The sequence below is a fragment of the Esox lucius genome, chromosome 21 (genome assembly GCF_011004845.1).
Source record: "Esox lucius isolate fEsoLuc1 chromosome 21, fEsoLuc1.pri, whole genome shotgun sequence".
NCBI lineage: Eukaryota > Metazoa > Chordata > Actinopteri > Esociformes > Esocidae > Esox > Esox lucius.
The window spans coordinates 16,054,245-16,078,389 of NC_047589.1; the positions used below are offsets into that span (position 1 = coordinate 16,054,245).

Here is a 24,145-nt window from a genome sequence, read left to right on the forward strand (position 1 = left end):
AACGTATTCCTCATGGAAAATAGAACAGAGAGTGAGATAAGGCAGAGAGCTTTGCTCTTTCATCGCCCAATGTGTATAACTTTCAATACAATACAACCCCTCATTACAAAAGGGATTGCTCTTTTGCATTAGGTTGCATTGGGTGAAAGGACAAATAGTCCTCCACTTAAACTATAGAGTCACAGCATCAATTTTGCCGTAGATTACAAAGGGATTTGGCAGGTAATGCCCCATTTGATGGGATTTGTATTGTTAAACAGCACAGCCTCCCTCTCTATGAACTCTGGAGATTCTCTACAGGGGGATGGTGGGTTTGGTCCTTACTATTTCATTGTGTATGAAGTGGCTCAGAGCTTATCTTTCTGCGTCTCATTCTATTGGACACTAAAACAGTTTTGTCTCCATCTATTGCATATTTTTGGTGCTGAACAATAGTTGTATTGGTCAAAATAGTTTTACTAGCTTATCTTGTCTTTTCCAGGTACCAGCAGTGCTGAGGTCAAAGAGAACCGGAACATTGGTAACCTAGAGGACTGTTCCATCGTCCCCAGCGACCGCCAGTCACTATTCAGATCGGACGTGTCTAGAGGCGGGACTTCTGGTGTAAAAAGAAAGCGGCCATTGGAGGAGGACAATAATGGACACCTGTGTAAACTCCGTCTTATCTACAAGAAACTATCATGGTCGGACTCACCAAAGAATGCCCTGGTGCAGCTCAACGAGCTGAGGCCGGGCCTCCAGTACCGCGTGGTCTCCCAGACAGGCCCTGTCCACGCTCCCCTCTTCTCCATCGCTGTTGAGGTCAACGGCCTCACCTTTGAGGGCACGGGGCCCACCAAGAAGAAGGCCAAGATGAGGGCAGCTGAGCTGGCCCTCAAGTCCTTCATTCAGTTCCCCAACGCTCCTCAGGCTCACCTGGTCACGGGTAACCACGCTAACCCCTCCGCCGACTTCACCTCAGACCAGGCTACTGACTTCCCGGACACCCTGTTCAAGGAGTTTGAGCCATCATCGTGCGGAGGCGTAGTCGGCGAGAGCTTCTCCCTCTACCGGTCGGCGTCAGATAAGAGCGATCTGCGGCTGTCAAGCGCCCTACGTCACGGCCGATTACTCCGCCACACGTTGGACCTAATGGTGCAGGCCAAGCAACGGCTGGCAGGGGTCCCCGTGACTGCCCCCACCGAGGCACCCAAGAGCCCCGTGGTGCTACTCAACGAACTGCGCCCAGGCCTGAGGTACGCGTGCCTTTCGGAAAGGACGGAGGGCCGGAGGGCGCAAAGCTTCGTCATGGCCGTGCGTGTGGACGGGAGGATATTCGAGGGCACTGGGCGGAGCAAGAAGCTGGCCAAGATCCAGGCGGCCCAGTGTGCTTTGCAGGCCCTCTTCAACATCAGGCTGGCTCCTGAGGGGAGAGGCCTCAAACCCAGCAGGAATAGATGCCCTCATTTACCCCAGGTAGGTGGCAGCGCTGTGCTTAGAGCAGCTTGTCATTCGGTCTGGCCGTCTGGCAGCTGCTCCTCTTCCATACTGTCCAGTAATAACCAAAGCAGCAGGAACCCAACAGAGACGGAGCCGCCATCCAACAAGTAATTAAGAGGGAGGGGATCTGCGTTAGGATAAAAGAGATAAGGTAGATTTGGAAGCAGGCTGACATAACATTTATTTTGGATAGGAATGTGTGGCGACAGTAGCATATCTAGTGGAAACATGCGAATGGTTTGTGTACTTTGGAAGGCTTTGGCTGCGAGTAAACAAAATCTGCTCAGTGATCTATTCAGACGGAAAGGGATGTAAATGAAGCAAATGATTGTCCTTGTGCTTTTGACACAAGAGAGAACTGAAATGCTCCCAAAATGAGGTTTTCTATCGTGTGTGTGTGTGTGTGTGTGTGTGTTTGTAGAGCTATAATTGGGAGAGTATTGTAATTTTGCACAATCTCTTGTTTCCTCATGTGCAGTATCTCAGTGTCTACAAACATTAATTCAATCTCTTGCCCAAAGGAGATCAAAAAGGAAAAAAAAACAGACCTAGTCCTGTACTCATTTACTAAAATATGTAAATGGCAATCTGAGCAGGCAAATTCATTTTTTTTGAGAACTTCTCCATTATAGACCCCAAAGTAATTTGTTGCTGAATTGCATGGATGGCCATTTTTACTGCTCAATTCAGTATTAATAGAGCCTGTACGCACTGATTCCACATTTATTTTCTATTAATTTATTCATCTTATTTTATCTTTCCCTACGCCCAATTCATGATTAAGGCCATGTCTCATCAAAGAAACTTCCAGTGGGATCGAGGATAATCAATCAGGACTTGTGTACTCTTAAGCACAACCACTAAGCCATTCTGCTCCTTATTGCACCACTCACTCAGCCAGGAAGTCGCAACCAAAACCTATGCGTTTGCAGGAGAGTCCATTTTCCACCCAACGATCACAGTTCAGCTTTCAGGCACCCAACCCACCACATGAAGTTACTTGAGAGCAACGAGGTAAGGCAACTCTGACTAACATCCACCTTGGATGGTGTTAACTGCAGATGTTACTGTTTTACTGGACAAATGGACTTCTCCACAATTCTAAAACGCGTATGCACAAAAGTAAATTTTCAGCACCATGTTCTTATTTAATTTACACTTTGTAGCCAATTTTGACAGTATAATATGTTTCTTACTCTTTTCCAAGAAGATACATTTATTTGTTTTTTTCATTCTGTTATGTTTTAAAGCTGGGTCCATAATAGAAATGTTTTTCCTTGGTAGTACACAGGCAATGGACAAAAAAGTAGTCAACAACATAAAGTGATGCAGTTTGGGATATAGAACAAATATATTGTTTGTCATTTAATGATAAGAGGGAATTTAGTTTTTTTGCTAATTCAAGTTCTTAGGCAGCAGTGTTGTTTTTAGATGTTCATATTGAATAAATCTAGGTATCTAGGCAACCTAGGCCAAAGGTGTCATTCATTTTGTTGAAGGCTTCAGTAATAAACAATATTCTATACCTTTAAGAATAAGATCCATAGCTGACATATTGTTCATAACGGTCGGATTCAGAAAGTGAAGGTTATGCATGCTTATGTATGAGTGTCAACACTGTTAGTGTGTACACCAGTATGTAATGACGTTTCTGTGTGTTTGCCGCTTGCGTTCGCTACACTGTGTAACATTCACCGGGCTATGTTGTATTAGCATTCCCTGCTATGCCTTGAAGGAATAGACAGGCAAAGTGTCCTTCCTTTTCCCTAACAACATCAGCCAAACAACCTGCTCATGTTAGCCTGGGAGAAAACGTTCCCTTTCTCCCTCCTGCCACAGTGTTTAAAATGAATTTAAGAGGATTTGCCTCACCCGTTTAGTTCCAGAAAGCAGTCACTTGTGGAAATTCTTGAAAGTCAGCCATGCTTTTTTGCTTGCTGCTGTCGAATAGGGGAGAGGGGGGGAAGAGTCGTTTTAAAGTGGTGAAAGGCACACATCAAACATACAGTTCCCCCACGTTTCTCTGTGGATCAGCTGGTAGCCAATGAGCACTCAGGATGCATACATGAGTGCGTGCGTGCGTGCGTGCGTGCATGCTTGCGTGTGCTTGCATGTGCTTGCATGTTTGTGTGCATGTGTGCCAGTGAGAGGACAGGAGTTCGGTAGTCACCAGATCTAAGGCCTCATATTGGTACCAGTTCAATCCCCAGGGTCACAATGGTGCCAGATTCACTCCTTCTCCCACATTAAACACATTATATTATATTGGATTATATTTTAGTCTGTACTATATTAACTATTTACGCTAAAATAGATCATTTATCTGAAGACCTGTGTGTTACCCTCACTGATGCTTAGCCCTGATACGCTGTATTGTGTCTGAATGCAGGTCCATTATCATTCAGTTTTCAGACACTTCATTTATTAGTTTCTATTCAAAGCAAATTAACAAATACATGGACTCAAAGGCAATGACAAATGTAACAAAATCCTTTCTGAAATCATTATAGTAACTCTTCCCGAAAAGACATTTTCAAATGAAGGAAGGTACATAAAAAGGACAGGAGGTACATGAGCAGATATTTGAAGAGGATTTGAGGTTCCGTCCGTTGATCATAAGAGGGTTATGACCTGTCTCTGTGTAGATCCCTGGTGGTGTGGAGCTCCACCTCTCCACATCGATCAAAAGCCTTACCTGGGTTAAAAGGAGAAAAGTAGTGGTTCCTCGCTATCATGAGCCATAGTAATCGTGGTCGAAGGTGAAAGTGTGCCTAGTTCTGTTTCCAAATGTGTACTGTGTTATGCATAATGAGATCATGAATTTAAAAGGACCTGTTTTATAGGGGACATAAACAGTGCACCTATAAAGTAGGGTGGAAATTCACAAGCTTCATTCTAAGCCAGCTGGATGATGCCAAGGCACCGTCGAGCCAAAACGTGACAGTGCAGATGTTTGTAGAGCAATACAAACATACAGTAAGAAGGCCAATCCTCACTCCAACATGGATGTCACTTTTATTGTATTCCTATTACATATTATGTGTTTTATTGTTCCAGGTATGTTTATGAAGGTATGACTATTTGGGAGTGTTCTACAACAGTTATTATCAAAACCTCTCCTGGGGAACCCCAGGCATCACAATTCCGTTTTAGCCTTGAACTAGCCCAAATGAATGAAGAAGAAGGTAAGAGGGCTGTTGTCAGATATTACACTCTTTGTTTATACTTCACAATATACTGTCTTGGCCAACTTTTGACATCCTTGCACCTTATTAATTTAATGCTCATTTTCCTATTGAATAGAGATTTGATAACAAAATATTAAATACTAAATTAGTTCTTTGGTTTGCATTTGAACAAAACCAAAATATCTGAATTGTTTACTAAATCTTAGCGTATTCCACAAAGAAAACCTGAAATCTCCCAAATAAAAAAAATAGCAATTTCAGTAAGCAATTTTTCTACTTTTCTTTTGAAACTCAAATCTCCTGTAATGAGTTGCAGGTGCCTTCAACATAAAAGTCACATATTTAACCTGTTTGACTAGAGAAAACCACTCATTTTGTGGTTTTGTATCACTTTGTGTACAGCAATCAGCATGGAGAAAAGAAAACCAAGGAAATGTCTCATGAGGTCAGACGCAGGATTGTAGCCAAGCATGGACAATCTCAAGGCCAAGTCCAACTCCAGAGAACTTGTTGTTAATGTTTCCCCTGTATGTAATGTCTTCAAGACATTTAAGGTCCATGCCACTGAAGCCAACCTTCCTGAACCAGGGGGAAAGTTTCAAATCGTACCATCCCCAATTGCCAATTGCTGTGTTACCAAATATTCAGTGTAGGGTGTCAATTATTTTGTCAATTGTAGTTCCGTTCATTTTCTGATTTAATATGATGTATTAGGTTCTCAATCTGAAATAAGGGTTCAGTAATATTAACAGCAAAATAAAGAATTGTGGAGATTTCAGTGTTTTATTTGAGAAAGAGAATTATTTGAGGAAGTTGCAAGGGTATATTATCTTTGAAATCTGTCAGGTTTTTTTATACAACTGAATAATTTAGGTAGTGAACAAGTGGTAGTTGATTTGGGTATAGACATTGTGGAACATTAAAAGGAATACTCCTTGATGACAGGTTATTGGATTACAAAGAGAGAACTGTTCTTGATGTAGAGGTTGGGGAGTGGTGGGACCGAAGTGCGATTTCCATTCCGTTTAAGGAGGCAGTACGAAAAGGTATGATAATATATCCATTTTCATAATGACTACTTGAACGCATGGAAATCTGACATTCTTGCTATCTTAAGTCACTCTGGATAAGAACGTCCATTAAATAGCTTGGGTAAACAAAAATCCTTATCTTGATGGAAAGAATGACCAGACTACAGAGAGAGAAAAACGGAGAGACCTAGGTCACCTTAGCGGGAATGAAAACACGGCTAACAGAAAGAGAGAGGGGGGTGTGTCTGGCGAGGAGGAGAGGAATCCACGAGGTCATGATGAGCAGCCTAAGGCTAACCTCAACAATAAGCTGCTGACTATCTCCACTGTCCGTCTCCTAAATGAAATATTGAAATACCCAGGGTCTGGTGTAGCGGTGTGCTGCCCACACTCTGGTATACTGTAGCTCTAAACAATAAATAATGATACACCTCACAGCAACCGACATCAGACCATGACAGTATTTGTTTTCCAGAAATAAGTCTGTGTCAGGGTCATTTCCAATGGTATCATTGCGAAGCATTCAGTGCTATTTTAAGACTCAAATGTACTCTGTGCATTCCTGTTGTAAAAAATAAATAAATGTATTCATCCCATTCAACAGCATTAGCATCTGATATTCAAACTGTATTTTTTTCTACAAGTTAAGAGTCACAATTATCCTACACTGTACATCGCAGAGGGAGAAAACGGCATTGAACACTCTCCCTGGAGTGCAGGCTTGGGTGTAATATCTCCACTGCAGTGTGAATGTGAGGAGAGGGAGGAGGAGAGAAGTGAATGTAATTTGGCATCAAGACTCTGGCCACATTACTAAGTGGAATGATTACCCAATGTTCCCAGGTTGATTTGCCACTTAATCTCTCTCTCTCTTTCACTTCTCCGCCGATCCGCTCACCATGAAAAAAGATCTGCGGCGTTGCCAAGTCAACATAAGAGTTCCGATCCACAGGACGACGATGGGCAGCCGAGTGGTGGGGCGGAGAGATGGTGGCATTTGAGTCAGAGCGGCTGAAGGTCATTGGTTGGGACATTGTGGGACACCCCAGCAATTTAACCTCCGATTAGAGGAATTTGAATAAGGAAATGCACAGGCATCGCTGGAATGACAATGAGGTGGATTAGAACCGAAGGAAGAGGAGGGAATAAATAACTCAGTGTATTTCTTAAAGCTCATACAAGGTATAAAATAACCCAGAGTGATTCAAATAATCGTTATTATATGAACACAGCAACTATCATTTAAGGATGATGGCAACTTCCTGCTTCCAGAAATCAATACAATTGCCACAATTGGTTGTTCTGTAAACAGGAAGTCACCACTGTGCATCATGATGAATATGTTGACTATGTTTCAACTCAACCCTCCATCTCAGTAGTATACAGTACTCAGTCTGTATACACTTTTAGCACAGAACAAGACATTCCAGGTACATTTTCTTGATTAACGAAGCCGTTTAAATATAATAATTAACTTTTTTTCTATTTCACAGACACATCTGACATCTTTTTGAGGTGTCCAATTGTATTTATTCCCAATGCTTAATGTATGCAGCTTTCATGAGCTGTTCTGAACACTTACTATTGAAGATAGGCCTGGTAATAGATTAATTTAGCGCAGTAATTTCCCCACAGCGGCAAATTGAATATGATTTGAGACACACCAAGGTGACCCCTGTCAGACGTCGAGCATTTTACAGATTGTTTTCTTTTTCTAATCTCTTGACTTCTAATCTATCTCAATATAAACAGCCATGAAGCAAAAATCATTAATTAATATTGCCACAACAAATTAGAGATCGCAGCGGCCAAGCTATAGGCCCAGGCAAGCAGCGATTTAAAGAGATAGGAAGATGATCGAGCCGAGTAGAGTAATGGAAGGTGTGGAAAACAAATGATTAGAGACATTGATTACCACTGTCATTCCACCTGCAGCCTGTGTGTTCCAAATGATGATGCATACGGGTCGTGTCATAAGTACACTGTTATGAACAGAATAGTGCCAGATGGATCTCCAAAGACGGTGTTCCAGACTGACTGGATCAGCATGCCTGGCAACTCGAATGGAAATCTTCTGCTGAGTTCTTAGCTACATGTTTCAGCGAGAGAATATTTTTAAAGCATCAGCATGCGGTCGTTGCGGCAAAATAGTCTGGAAATGAATTAACCCGACACAGAGAATTATAACCAATGAACCAATTTTCAAAATTGATTTTGCTCACGTGTTCTGGCTCAGGTCTTAGCTCTCAGTTTCCGGGACAAAGTCCACTGGGAGGTGGTCAGAACCGTAGTCCCTGTGGGTAGGAAACTGACCTCCTTGTTTAGCATTTGGGTGGTGAAAGGAAACTGTGTAGCCAGTTAAGGGGTGAGTGGTTTCTATTCGAAAACGGTGAATGGCATGCATTTGAATGTCAAATATTTAAAGCCTTCAGAAATAGATATAACAAGGAAATGTAGCGTTTTCTATGTATTTTCTAGTTGCTGATAACTTCTCAGAATTTCAGTATTATTACGCCTTGGGAGGTGTAATAAAAGAAACAGTAGTGCTTTGTGCCTCAAATGATGGAACAATGATGTTTTTATATTAAATGGAAGCACTTTGTACACGTAAAGGTTAAAACCGTCATAAACTGTCTAATACTTATGCAAAATATGACCTATAAGACTGTTAAATCCATTCCTCCGCCACGTCAGCATGCAGTTTGAACCACGGCAGTAGAAAATCCCTATGTAGGCTGAAATTAAATTAGCCATGTTCCTCCTGTAGGCTGAGGCTGACTGTGGTCACCTCGCCTAACGCATAACGGCCCTCTGATCTTTTCTAAAAAGCTGTGATGGCTCTGCTCTAACCTCTCTTAGCCTTGGCTCTGACTTTTTCCAGCTTCTAGTCCTTATCTCCACTGCCATTTCTCACTTCTCTTTTCTGTCTCCCTCACTCCCCCTCCTTCCCTCTCCATCTCTCTCTCTCTCTCTCTCTCTCGCGCTCTCTTCTCCTACAACCCATTTTACAGTATCTCTTTGTGTCCCTCTGTCTTTTGCTCGCCCATCTCTCTCCCTCCTGGCCCCTGCTACGCCACACGTGGTGGCTGTACTGTAATCAGTCCTGAAGAACCCTCACACTTCATTAATAGCATAATCAAGTTCATTACAGTTTCATAGACGCTCAGGTACCAAATGGTTTCTGATAAATCACAGCAATTGGTCCTGTGTGCCTGAGCGTCCACGTTTATCTCCCCTCCGCAGGCAGGAGAGAGGGAGGAGAGGAGAGAAGCGACAGAGAGAAAAGGCGAGGGTCTGGTTGTGCCCTTTAAATGACCTTAGAGTCAGGAGGCAGGAAAGTCTTTCCATCCTCACCCACCCAGGCCTGTCTGTCTCATCTCGTGGCGATCTCATCGAGGGACATGCCTACCTGGGCCTTGAAGCTCACTAGGTTTGTTAATCCCCATGGAGGCTTGGACTGTTGTAGCCCCTCCTTTAGAGCAGTGGTTCTCAACTCGTGGGTTGCAACCCGTATTTGGGTCTCGGGATGTTTTGGTACCAGAAATTGTGTAGGAATGATATTGAACATAATATTTATATAATGTATTTACTGAAGAAAAAAGTTACCTAGAAGTTACCTAGAAAGATAGTTTTCTATCACAGTTATCAAGACAGAGCTTTCCACACTGAGCAAATTGTGAGGTCTCAAACAAGTGAATATGGCAACACTTTTTGTAAAGAATAATGACCAATATAGAATTATTTACAATGAAAATTGGTAGACATGTAGCTCCCTTGCCTGTCCTACTTTAATTACTGCGTTGCTATTAATATAAAATGTTGGCCTCCTGAAATTTTGTGATATGATTACTGGGTCAGTAACCTCGTTCGTTTTGGAAAGATCTGTTCCAACAAATTGCTCTAGAGCACACCCTCTGGGCAAGACTATCACTGCAGTGTCCTTGGGTAACATGGGGACTGGTTAACTGTTCTCAGCTGGAGTTCTTGTCTGTTCGTATAGCAGCGCTCCAATTGGTATTTAGATCAATGTAGAGTTTCTTGGGTGGCATTTCCTTAGAAGTGTTTGCCATCACATGGGTACATAGATGTACATGAATACGATGGGAAAACGGGAATAAAATGACGTGGCGTTTTCACAGTTCACTGTAATTCCACTGGCGAGTCCAAAGTCAAAGTAAACAGGCATGCGTTTATCGTGCTCGAGGGACACATTGAGTGGTGGCTGGGAAAGATTAGCGATGGAGCCGGGTGTGAGAGGACAGGAGGAGTAAATGGATGGAGTGTGGCATTAGGTGAAAGAGAGGAAAGGATGAATGGATGGATAGGGCAGTGGAGGGAAAAGAGGGAAACCTCGGTGGAACATAAGACCTTCAGAATTAATTAGGCGTCAGATTGGTTGTAGGGCAGAGTGACTCTGCTCTGATTGGTTTCAGGGCACTGTGGTTCAGTTCTCAGCTGCATTAAGTTCCTTTTTACATTCTGGAATGTTCATTTGAACAGAACGGTGCTATCCTGAATGACCGGTTGAAAAATGTGGAATGGGTTGTAGGTTCAGGAACAGTATCAACATGACCACTGTCCGTTGCTTCAAGACTGGAGAAAATGGAAATCCAATCACAGATGTATTGTGGATACAAAACATAGCGAACGTTTAATCAAACTGAACGCACCTTTACATGGCACAATGGCTCTGCTCCGATTGTTTCAGGACATAGTGGCTCTACTCTGATTGCAGGCAGGACAGTGGCTCTGTTCTGATTGGTTGCAGGGCACAGTGGCTCTGCTATGATTGGTTGCAGAGAACATTGTTTTTGCTCTGATTGGTTGCAGGTTAGTATGGTGTTATGCTATTGGTTGAAGGACACAGAGGAGTTTAGCATTCAGAAACACCTGCCTGCCCGGACACACTCCTCATATTTCAACCAGACAGCCTCTGATTATACCTAATAGTTGCAGTCGCACTGCGTTGCAATGGCCTGTCTTGTCTTTTATGGATATGCAGCTGGTTTCCTGTATTTCGTATGATATTCCATCAGGCAAACAAGGTACATTACTGGGAGCATGCATGTAATGCACATTTTGAAGAGATATTTTAAGTCTTTTGCCATGTTCCACATGTTCCACTTTTTAGGAAACAGTAAGTTTCGAAGGTATGGTATGGTGTGGTGCATGTCACACTATATTTGCTGTTGTCTGTTGTTGCCCAAAAAATATAAATTAGCAAATATTTGCCAATGTCAAGTTTAACAGTCATTTAGTGCCGTGATAAAATGTCAGTGCATGGACAAAGGCCACTACCTTGTCTGGACAAATGACACAATTTCCCTGTGCCTGTGCTCACAATACAATGCCTCATTTGCCTTATTGCTTAAGTTTACACCATTATCTATGTTTCTATGAATGTTGAATGTCAACATAATGCTAATGCATACACGTATCTGTATTCATATGATTTCAGTCAGTTATCTATGAGGGTTTGACAGCATTACTTCAAACAAAGATATTCCTAAATCAAATCAACATTCTCTATAGTGTGAACCAACAATCATCTTTCATTTAGGTACTGTATAGAAAAGGTTTACCAGTTTTGGTAGCTGTATTTGACATTGATGAACTGTAGTTAATCCCAGAAACAGTTGAGATGTAAACCATAATGCAATTCTGATAACTGATAACCTTTTAAAGCATTTTATAAAAATTATTAAACAGAAAATGTATATCAGTGGTGACTCAGCAATGATGACTTTGTGGAACAAAACAAAATATCAACTACAGGCACAGAAATATATGCAATAACGTAATGCCACTTCTGAGAATATGAACTTCCACTTGATTCCTCTGAAACATGACACCCGCCTGGTGTTCTAGAGCATTTTGTCTCAACGTATGGTGGACACAATTCAAAGACCTGAATGGTCAAATACAGTCTAATCTACAACATTCATGTTTGTAACTTTTAAATAACTATTCACAATATTTCATTTTTATTCACGTGTGAGGACTGGGCTGTGTCCTGGTACAGTGGAATATGGAAAATACGTTAACTTTAAGCACCTTCATCTCTTTAATGTTTTGGCATTCAAGTCCATGTCCTGACTACTTCTACAATGGGCAAATTTGTATGGACGTTTTTACTTCAAATCAAAAGGGATCAAATTTAAATGGATTCACTCAGACCCCAGCTAGCTACCAGTTAGGATGAATAGGAGTTTTACTGTCACTGTCCTTGTGTCTTGTCTCCTTTTATGACCTTTTGATTTCAACAGTTTGTAAGGCAAGGAAAGTGTTGAACTGTGCATACAGATGACATCGTCAGGAACTGTTGGGTAACCATGACTCAGCCTAATGTCTGATCCTTTTCTACCACTACTGGTATAGTAGATAAAAGATTAAGTGCTTTGCTTGCAGTGAGTCTTCACTAGATTATTGTTTCACCCTATTTCCTATGCTGTATACATTGTAGAATTCTTTAATACATCAGTTCAGTAAATTCCCAAAACAATGGCCAAATGCAGTGCATTGTATAGGAATTATTAGGGGAATATTTGGAAGTCAGCCTGTCTTGGGATATTATGCTGTTGTGAACTCTGAAATAGCAGATCATAACTTCAGCAAATTTGTTCTGTCTGCGCTTTGACACATACTATATTTGAGTAGACTAGTCGATGACTTGATTTGATCTATTATCTTAGCATTTACATTAGCTTTAGCTCTTGAATGCAGATCACATGCTTTAGATTTCTTTCTTTTCTACTCTTATTAAAGAAATGTGCATCAGAATCGTTGGAAGAGTTAAAATAGAGACATAATAGAGATTGTTTTTGTTATTCTTCTCACAAGCAATTCCTGAAGTGTCACTAAGTAAGCAACATCTCTTAAGAGTGCTTTGCTGCCTTGATAGCTGGTTTATTTCAGCAGTAGTACATGAGAAATCCATTTCCACCCTCCTGATCATGTTTTAACCCCAGGTGATTCTTACAGCCTCTCATGTGTTCACTCTTGTGCACTGTCGGCATCGGCGATGAACTACCTACCGGCTTCTCTAATGGAGAAAACCAGTGGTGTATGAAACACACAGCACATTAGAATGAATGAGTAACGATTATGTGGTCTTGCATGTCGTCAAGGTGAGAGAGAGAGTATCTTGGGGATCCATCAACAGTTTAGCCCCCTCTTGTGGAGTCATGTGAACTTTCCTTTGTTATATCTACATGATAACAGTTAGATGGAGATTTAGAGTGACATGAAATGGGAATTTTCTTTCCATGATCACTTGGGCCACCAGGTGAAACATTTTCAACCCAAGCGGCCATTTGTATACACTTGGTTTAATTACTTTGGAGGACAGTGTCGGAGTAAAGATTATGATGTGCCAGTGTTGTTGCATGCAAGTCTGATATTTCGTGACTCGGACTCGACCAGTGGTGACTTGGATACAGCTTCAAACAAAGATATTTTCTTTCATGGACCCCCTCTGACTAAATATTACATTAATCTAGATTATAGGGAAACAGTACACACTTGTTTTCATAAAAAAAAAAAAACATGTGCTGCCTTTGATATGAAAGCCTGGTTGAGCCTTTTTAATTTTCAGAGTTCCTTAGTAGATGCTTCTCTGTACATCTAGCTGTACACTAATTATGTAATTCATTTAATTAATTATTATCCCAAATATATAATCCATGTAATTTGATGCCGTGCACTTCAAGCCATCTCTAATCCTGTCACCATGGACACAGTTGTGGTGTGAGATCCATATGTTCTGAGTTCTACACAACCACAGGTATTTGATTTACTTTCCTGTGCAATACAACAATTATTCCCATTCAAAATCATATTTGTTCCTATTGTCGTTCCCTACCTCTTGCACCCAAATGTGCAGAAGGCCTGGGCCTTCATTAGCCAATAGAAAAGGCTGTGAGAAATTCTTGGTGCAATAGGCATTGATATGATCGGCCGCAGAGCAAGTCCACCAATCCATCATCTCTCAGTGCACCACAACACAAACAACATTTAAATAAAATGTTTTACCAAGGTAAGCTAATTAATTGTGGGCAAACATTGCCCACAATGGCTCAGATTACACTGGATGTAATGGAAAATGTTTGTTTACATTATCAAAGGTAAAAAATAAAGCCCTATTAAAAGCTACACAACCTCTGTGTTCTAAATATTTAATGGATCGAAACAGTATGCATACAAGAGACTGCTGGGACTGGAGACTAGGCTGTTAGAATATTATTACACTACAGTAGTTTTATTTGGAGGACTGGTTGCCAGAGTTACATCAGAGATGCATTTTGGTTTAGTCTAAACGGATAAAAATGTCAATTATCAAACATTATCTTCTGAGGTAACATGACACCGTTTTCCAGATAATACTGTGGGTAGTGAGGTCCCCCTCAATATATATTGGAGTTGTTAGAGCAGTGAAGTAGGAAATCTGATTCTTTAAGTCCTTCTTCTCCATCAACAGAACAAAATAAAGATCTTTGGGACGCATATTAGCTAGACCTAAAATTGATCGCCATGTTATTGACAATGCTCTTGTACATAAAATGACAATGAGGGAAGCTGGTCTGAAAGTACAGGCAAACGGGGCCATTTCACTCGTTTTTATACATTTTTCTTTGAGAAAATGGTTGTTCAAAAACAACATTATATGTGTAAAGAAATCCAGTCAAGAAGAATAATTCAAGACAATGGCAGTTTTCAAGGTACGCATACCATCAGGAAGTACAGCCAGAGAAGCAGGTGAAAATCTCTGGCCTAGAGATTCCAAAGGTCTTACATTTTATTAATATAACCTGTCTAAAAAACGTAATATTCCCTCTGTATTCTTGGGGAAAATTGAACATATTGTTGAATTACAATGCAAAGCCCTCCACAAATAGAACAGCTATGGTATTCATGTATTTTCTGTACACTTCAGCATTCTCTGTAGACAGAATGTGCTGTCTATAATATCATGCAGAGGTCTGAATTCATAGGGGGAGTTCTTGAACACATTAGTATTGTTGATTCATTAATACTGTTTAATAAGTGTTTTTCATTCCTCTCACCATTGTGTTGTGGGTATTCAGTGGTGTTGTATTTTCTTATGCTTTTATTTGACTTTTGAAGGCATAGTTACATTTTTATTCCGGATTATATGATTTTGAGTATAATGTTTACGTTTTTGTGAAAAACTGTAAATGAAATTGTTGTCACAACAATTGTTGTAGTTGAAATCTGTAAGTCAGAACCGTATGTCCTTCTCAAAGTAGCTAAACATCCAGAACCTTCCTTTATCAGTCAGTCCTTGAGTGCTCATCCTACAGTGGAACAGTTAATCAGGTTGGTTATCCAGACCCCTTTCAGGTCAGAGTTGACTGTAAACATCACATGAGCATTAAGTTATATAGTGCAAGGTAGCTGTTCTACTATATACAGGAAGGCCACCTGTGATATATCTATCTCTAGTGACCCCTGATATTAAAGGAATAAAGAGTTTACTGTTTACTGTTCTGTAAAGTGTCAGTGGCTCTGGCTACTGACAATGTACAGACTACATGGTTAATTACATAAAGGGACCCTTTCGCAGACACAGATGAAACCTAGTTTACAATTCTCCAGTGGGCTTGATTTTTCTAGCCCTGGTCTTTTTAACACCATCATTTTGACACCATCTAGGCTGGGGACACTATCTGTAACACTTAGTGCCGGTTTCATGGACACCGAGTAAGCCTTGTCCTGGACTGAAAAATCAAGCTGAAAAATGCATTTCACATTGCATTGAATCGCACAATCTTACTGGGTACATGCAACAATGAAGATGCAATCCATTGCAAGTCCGAGTACATTTTTGCTTGGCTTGGAACCTATTCAAAAAATGAACATGGTCACCTTGAATCGTGATCTTGTTGCCGTTTGCCATCATTAACATGCTCCAAGGGTGTTGTGCTAGGCTGATGAAGTGGACAACTATTCAATTCCATAATGTTCGCTGCAGGTGCTATAGGGCCCGGTTTCTCGATAACGTGGCACTTACGACGGTTTAACGAGGCACTTAGGCTTAAATTGGACTTTGTTATGACGGACTTATGCCTGTTTCCCAAACCATCACGTACGTCGCTCTTTATACGGTGCATCCTAAGTGCCGCGTTATGGCCGTTTGGAATGGAATTGGGCCATGTTTGGGGTTCGGAATGGAATTAGACCATTAATACGTTTTTAAATATAGCCTGTTGCATTTTGATAGAGCTTGATAAATTATCAGAAGCATATAATATCGCTGGCAATGTTTTCTACTACTACTTAGGCATCAACAGGAAAATTTAAAAATGATATCCAACCAATGGGGTGAACTTCAGCCAATCAAAATCATATTGCCGGAAATCGATCACATGACATCAAATAGCCTATCAGTTCCTCCGGTAGCTATATAGAATATATGTTACAGCAATCAACACATGATTGGTTAGCTAGGAATATAAAGCATATTTGGAAAAATCCATTCTAATAGTTTGAAATAAAAATGGAACCTAAGAGAAGACGAGCATTCCGAGCTGAAGAAATCAATGTTCTTCTTGACAGGGTAGAGGCACCACCGATCCATCAAAGACAGTAGCCTACCAATAGCCTACAATGCTGGGTTTCAGACTTGTGATAGTTAGTTTTGAACTTTTTCTTAATTATTTCTTGTTTTACGTACGTTTTTCTTTATCCTCAGTTGACATTTGCATTCAGTTACATTCATATCCACTCATTCACCTATTATATACTTTTCCTACATGAATTGGTCTAAATTTAAACTGTTTTGATAATTTTTCTATTGCGTTATTAATATTTACTGTTTGCGATCACTCTTCACATGTTGAGGGAGGCACTATTTCACAAAAACTGTAAAATGCCTGTTATTATGCCTGTTATGATGGACTAAAGAGTGGTCGGAGCAATTAACGAGTGATGTTACGTGCCACTTATAATGATGCTTTTGGGAGACACACCCATAATATAACGAGGCACTTAAGTGCATCTTAAGATCATCTATTAGTGCTTTGGGACACTGGGCCTAGGTCAAGAAATGAGTGTCCACACTGCCCCCATGTCTTCATACATTACATTGCGTTACAAATGCAAATGGAAGTCCATTCTGTGAACTCCAAGCAAGGACCCTTGATATATGTCGGTAGAGCTTACTTTGAGTTGGAACAGGATCCGGGGCCTCTCAGATTTGGCTCAGTTGGTTCCATTTATTTCGCACAGATACGGTATCTGTCGCACATCTTTTGTCTTTTTCCACTACTATGTGCCCTTTGCACTGAAACCATTTCACTTAAAGCAATCGGAGTTCAATGAAGTTCCATATCACTGCAGCCCCCCGGTTTTACCATCAGCACCACCTGATGAGATTGTGAAAGTGTCTCACTTTCCCCTGATCACCTCCCTGTATAGTCTCCTGATCCCTGGTCATTGTCTTTAAGGTTACGTTGAATTCCAGTCTAGATGTGCCGAGCGTTGTCTAATCTTGTGTTTCAGTGAGAAATGGGAATTAAAGACCCTTATCATTGTAGCCTGCATTTGTGTCCTGCCTCATCTCTGCAACATGGTTCTTAAAATGTTTTGCGCTGTCAGCTATTAACCGGAAGGTTTGAATCTCAGTAACACAGTCTCGTCTGTTTCCCTCTATGACAAGCTTCATAGGACACATTAACAGGGACTGTAAAATCTTAACTGAAAGCTATTATTATTTTATGACATTTTTCTTGGACTTCTTTTTGATGTATTTCAGTAATTACAAACCATAGAGCTAAATATTTTTTTGTTTTTAGTGTGTATTATGAATACACACTAAAAACTAGCAGGGTCCTGACTGTGTTATAGCTACTGAATTCACTGCGTTAGGGTAGTAGATATCATAGAGGAATTGTAAAATAAAATATTATAATAATATCACTAAGAAATCTGTGGACAATATTTTATCTTACAAAATAAGTTCCCAGAGGAATAAGGCCATGTTTTCCAGTCCCTGACACAAAACAGTTTGAGAAACTCAGATTTCTAGCCACATTACACATTTTAAATACGGACTTTCCAGGAAGATATTCCTTAATTTTTGAGGGGAAAAAAACTGCCCTTCAGTACAGCTGTCATTGCGATGAAGAGTTTGAATCTTCTCAAGTCTTCATATTAAAATACAGGCACACAAAAGTCAAAACAAATTACTCCTTTACCTAACCCCAAAAAGTGTCCGAACTTTCCCATCTTCGTCCGAACCCACATCCCAATTCTTTTCCACCACCAGAGCTCAGAAAAAGACAACCCCACCGACCCAAAGACTCAATGTAAGAAAGTTAAGGTAATCTTCTTTGCAAAGGCACACTGTAATATGTGATGTAACATAGGCTACTGTGGAGGTGTTGATCCTACTGTGGAGGTGTTGATCCTATAAAAGTTTATAAAATTGTCAGTCAGCCTGAATTTGTTCGAAGTATAATGTGTTTGACTATTTACTCAGCCATAAATCAATTGAGGGGACTTCTTTCTTTTTCCCAAAAATCTGGATTCCGCAACATGAAGATTGAGTTTGAATCACGATCGCAGTGTACTGACTGAACTTTTGAATAGGGAGGGGAAAATTGTCTCAGAACCATCCAGGTTGGGTAGTAGTGATGCCTACGTTATTGTGGTTGGCTGGTACATTCTCACTCCTCCAAGAGCTTAGGTTTCGGTCCAAATTTCCTTAATGAGTATGCAATGTTGTAATTAATATTTTTATTTTTTTTATCTCACGTATGAGTAGATGTTAGGCAGCTGTAAGGTAAGGTTGTAATTAAACTGATTGCTCTCACATCTTCTGCCAGACAGTGAACGGATAGGGTAAGTTCTGTTGTTGTTGTTTTTTGTTTTTTTTCTGCGTATACAGGTGCTGTGTGTGTTTGTACATGTGTTCATGTTTCAAATACCCAGTGGATACTGACAGTACTTTCCCTTCCCCAAGAGGGAGAAGGCTATTTCCGGCTTAGGTGTTAAGTGTAAGGTAATATTTACAATTGGGGTTTGGGAGGTTGCAGTTAGGGTAGGGTTAAGGGTTTTGGGAAAATAGGATTTTGGATGGGAATGTTGTTTTGTCTGCCCACAGAAAAGGATAGAGGTTTGTAGAATATGAGTGTGTGAGGATGTTATAGACAAATTCTTATTTACCCGGAGAGGTTTGCTAGTCAAACACTGGGTATCAATAAAAAATGCACCACCATCCCAAACAGAAACAGCATTTCCACTTGACAGTTGCAACACACTCCCCCTCCAAATATTACACCCACATTATAGAAAATATGTATAAGTAAAATAAGTAGGCCGACCACCTGAAATTGATGTCAGTGTGTTACTGCTAACAGAATAGCTTGCTCCACTAACCCACCAACATAGCTTGATGTCCTAAGCTTTGTGGAGTCAAGGCCTTTTTGGGTCCAAAAAGTTGGAAAGTCCAAAATAAACCCAAGATTTCCCTCCAGGTCAGATACACATAAATAAAAAATATATTGCATGTGTCCAGATCAAAATGCATAGTTTCTGAAAGGCTGGAGGTTTTAAAAAAACACACTGAGCCTAGTTGATAGCAAGAGAGGTTATGTCACCTTGATAGGCAGATTTTTCCACCATCCTAAAAGTTGGAGGCTACAGTACATCTACACGTGACTTTTAGGAAAGGTTTGTACTACTTAATATCTGGCCCCCCTAAAAAAAAAGAAGAAAAACACTCAACCATCCCCAGAGCAAAAATAAGTTCCAACACCAAGAAAGAAAGAAAGAAACAGTGAGAAATATAGAGAAAGCAAGAACACATTTTGAAGGGTGTGTTTTTATCCTGCATGATGCTTACTCAGCACACTGCATGTGATACATTTTTAGTAAAAGTTGGGCTAGCAGGGACAACAGTCAGATTTCATAGCACACTGAAAAGGGCTTTCTTATACTGCAAATAGCATTACATTGAACTAGTTCTGCATTAACCAAAATTACAACATGTCAAAGTTACATCAGCGGGCCCTTTGCTGTAACAGTCTCAGACTGAGATAATCTGTTTTTCCAACACATACCACCATTAGTTTTTTTCCCTTGATCTCTTGTTGACTGTTTAAGTATTCTTTTTTTAAGGAACACTGTAGGCTATAAATCAAATGTCAGGTGTGTCAGTGTAGTGGAACCATATCAATATTCCATGATGTATAACCAGCCTGGGGACTTTAAAAAAGCCCTGGTCCTGTAGACATGACATTGACCATGTTTCCTACCCCCATACTCTGTCACAAGCAGTGGAGCCACTAAATAAATGGTCTACTTTTGTTTGCGTACTGGCTTTAATGTTTTGGCCATATTGTTTTTCATTCTGGAGCATTTCTTCCAAAATAAACCATGGTTTCAGAGAGTGTTTTTGCTTCGCTACAGTGCAGGCAGATAGCCTGCACCAATGAAAGAACAAACAAATCAGTGGTGTTTCCGTCATGCGTTCTCCCTCCTAATCTCCCAGCCGTATGCAGCGCTGCATTTGGCAACAGACGTTACGGACCTGTTCAAAGACAAACGTCATGGCGACAGGGTTTGAAGTCTGTCGATTGGTTGAGTCAAGCAAAACAGGCGGAATCTTGATATCTTCAAGAAATGCAGAGATGACTGGTTAGCTCTGGTTTCTAGGTGACGGTCAAGCAATCGTCCCCTCGGAGGGTGGCATCGCTGCACTTCACAGGACATGTTTCAGTGGTTCCCTTCCATCCACACATGAAAGGAGATGGTGGATTGTGCTGGGTGGAAAGATCGTAAAGCAGTGAGCGTATCTAGCGCTGCAAATCGTTTTCTCTTTTTTTCCTTCAGTGTTATTTTTCCAGATTTATTATCCCTCTTTGATGTGTCTACATCATTTAGCAGTTTTCTTGTAGAGTTGTGTCTCGAAGCCGTGTCACATTATTATTGCATTTTGTTACCATTTGAAGTTTCCCTGTGTTACCTGTTATGCTAGGTCCAGCTCACCTGTGTGAAATAATTTCACTCGGAGTACGTGGTATGGCTGGTCATGCCTTTTTTTTTTGTCCCTCACTCCCTCCCTCTTCTCCTCCTTCATTTGGCCCTCCTGAATCATGATCAGATTAATGAGCAGTGTGAACGGCCCTCACATCCACTGGAGTGGCATCCCTCCTCTCGGTCTGGAGAGAGCCACGCTCGTTAAAAGCCCATCACTGGCCCTCTGATTTCTTCTCCCTTCATGTTGCTTGCTCTCCGGCCCCTCCTCCTTCTCCCGCTCTCCTCTCTCTGTCTCTCACCCTCCGTTCCCTCATTCTGTCTTTCTCCTCTCCCTCCCCCCTGCCTCTGTCTCTCTCTCCCTCTCTCTGTCTGTCTCCCCTCTGTCCCTCTCTCTAGGGGGTAGGTCGTGTTATCCTTTTGAAGGAGCCACTCTCCCTGGCCTTTGATGCATAATGTATAAAGCCACTGATGTGTGTTTTACACCGTCTCTGACATTATTAAGTTGTCTCAGCCATATCCCTCTTTTTATCTAGACACTAGGGTTAATAAGATGGGATTCATACAGATGCAGTCAGATACACCGCCAGAGTCAGATACAGTAAATGTGTTGTGTTAACTTCTTTTATCTTCTTCTTTTACCATCTTTTTTCTTTTGTCCTTTTACCTTTATTGTTTCCAAAAAATTACATACTGGTATTTAATTTGGTGTTGCGTTTGGCACCCCTAATCCTAATGACTGATTTCTGTGGAAGAGCATGGCTACGACATGAACGTATCCTTTCTCAGCCCAAGGAATTGATTATACAAGGGCTGTTAACACTACATCTGCATCTAAAATCACAACATATTCCCTATTCAGTGGCATTAGTGGCACAGGAATTAGGGTTTCTCAGGTGGACTTGATCCTGATTGCAACTTTATTGTCACACAGGTTTATGTTTCTGGATCTGTTTGTTCAGATGGACCCAGTTGGAGTAGATAGGGGGTTCAGACTGATCCAACATCTGATTATCACAATGTCTGCTCAGGCACTGGGACATTCGTTGTTTTTTAACCCTCCCCATGAAACTACTTCCAAAAAACGACTTCCAAAAAAAACGGTGCCATGAACCCATTACCCATTCCCTACAGAAAATGTGTTTGCTGCGATTTATCCTACAAGCAGTAGCTATAGCGGAGGTTGTGTCTTAAAAGCAATCATTTTCCACATTTAGCATGTGTCCAGATCAAAAGTATTTGCACTATTTAGAGAATTGGGGAACATTTAAATGCGAGGCGACATTAACGGTCTGATTATCTCTAATCTTAAGTCCCTCCCAGTCCCAGGACTGCCTTGTCTGTCAGGAAACTATCAGCACATCTTCTCAAACATGTCACCGTGGGGATGTAACAAGATGCCACATTCATTCCCTGTGTTAATATGGTTAGCAGCGGTAGGGCCAACAAGACCATCCGACACGATCACCCAAATCTGACAACGTCTTCCACCGCCTGCCTGCTTTAGCGACACATACCCATACACTGCCTGACCGGTCTGCCAGGCCGGTCCGCTGACATTATAACTGTGCTTCTCTGAGCGAGAATGTACCCTGACACAGAGCTACCCTTCGACCTTCATCTGTTATATGTAACCTCATTCAATCACCCTCCTGGATCTGGTTGATGTGAGTGGGAGGATGTGCGTGTCTGTGTTATGTACCCATGTAGGTCACCTTATAATGGGCCACCTTTGCCTGGCCTTCCCCCTGAACCTGGATCCTGCTCAAACCCCAGTGGTTACCAGTTTATCTGTCTAGATCAGCCGTTAGCAGGTGACAATTCAAAAGCACTGGGTGAGCTCGTCGGGCACTTTGTTGCAACCTCTCTGATGCTTCGCGGACGAGCTCTATCGTGGATCATGGAAACAAGGGCAGGAGCCGCGGTACTGATTCAAAATGCCGCCCATCCCTCCCTCTCCTTTAACCCCCTTTCATGGCTTTTCTTCCTGTTCTAGATAAAGCATGTGGTTGATGGGGGAAAATCTTCTTTTTTTCCCCCTAATTTTTGTGGCACAGCCTGGGCGATCTTACTGACAACACCCTGCTGATGATTGTAAAAGCATGGCTGGGCTGAAATCTGTTCTACCGGCTGCATGGCCATCTGGACACGATGCCAGGGAAAGGTTGGACATGGTTTGAGGCAAGGAGGCAGCAGCACTCAGCGAGTAAATCTGTACACAGTTCCTCTTCCAGCCAGTGCTCTTGTCACACGACTTTGTCTGTTGTTACAAAACAAAGGACACCAGCAGCGTGAGTGAAATAAGAGTGAAATATTAGCATGTGAAAGAGCTTTAGAACAGAAGGGGGGGGGGGGTGAAACAAAGATATAGAGAGATGGATGGAAAGAGTTAGTGAGATGGAGAGAGAAAGAAAGAGAGATGGAAAGAGAGTGTCTAATGGTACAGGTCACACAGAACAAACAAGAGAGGCATTTGTCTGGCTGTGGGTGCCTGGCACTTTGAGAATATAAAAAGCCCCAGAGGCAAGTTTTCACCCGCTGAATGGATATCGACTTTCAAAAGCCTCGCACTCCGTGGTGGGGTGAGGGAGGGGTGATATAGAGGCAGGAGGAAGACACTATTACAACTTGGAGAATGAATTGTTAAATACCTCTATAAAGAAATATAAGACACGGCCCCATTTTTATGCAGCCATTGCTGCTCTGGTGGGGCCTGATAAGCTACAACGAAAGCATGGTGGCGGGGAAAAAAATTGCCTTGCCGCGTACAGACATATGATTGGATTCTCTTCAACTGGTGATTGCAATGCTTTCACTGTCATGGATGTGCTGCTGGTAACGCAGAGTAAATCATTCGCACTTTTACTTTGGGAGTGAAAGAGCTAAATTTGTCACATATATTGTAGTATAATGTAGCCTTGGGAACTGATTTACATCCAAAAACCACAGCTAAAGAACTCGAGGAACACCTCACTGTGGGGAAAGCGATGAGCAAGGAGGGATGAGAGAAAGACCTAGAGATTCGTTATCATACTTAGTTGACAGCAGGAGCGTGGCTTCCAAGGCGGCCATATTGCCAGAGTGTATTTCATATTAGCCCACAATATCTTCTCTTCATAGCAGATTAAGCGGAGTTAGAGTTCTCCCTGTCAGACCCAAACAGAGAAAAGCATATGTCCAAAATGGCACATGAGCCCTGGTCTAAAGTAGTGCACTATAAAAGGAATAGGAATGCAATTTAGGACAGATGAAGAGTTGTGGATCGACCTCTGGGTCAGGGAGCAGGGAAGGAAATGTCCCCAGTGATATTTGTGTTTCTGGCACAATATTGACTTGCACCTTATTCTGATACGGCAGAAGAATTGGCAATGACTTTCCACATTACCTTGGAGATAAATATGCAACTGTTGGCAGGGCTGGCTTGTGCAGATTCGTATTGTGCTTCAGCTT

The 24,145-nt window shown here is 41.5% G+C and overlaps 1 protein-coding gene across 3 annotated transcripts in view; it reads left to right on the forward strand.

The window, feature by feature from the left end:
- Nucleotides 1–24,145, forward strand: part of adarb2 (adenosine deaminase RNA specific B2 (inactive)) — a 174,171-nt gene that overhangs the window by 111,619 nt on the left and 38,407 nt on the right. For all 3 annotated transcript variants that reach the window (XM_020041575.3, XM_020041576.3, XM_020041577.3), the window contains exon 3: nt 482–1,455. In XM_020041575.3, the coding sequence (XP_019897134.2) occupies nt 482–1,455 (974 nt within the window). The remainder of the gene's footprint in view (nt 1–481; nt 1,456–24,145) is intronic.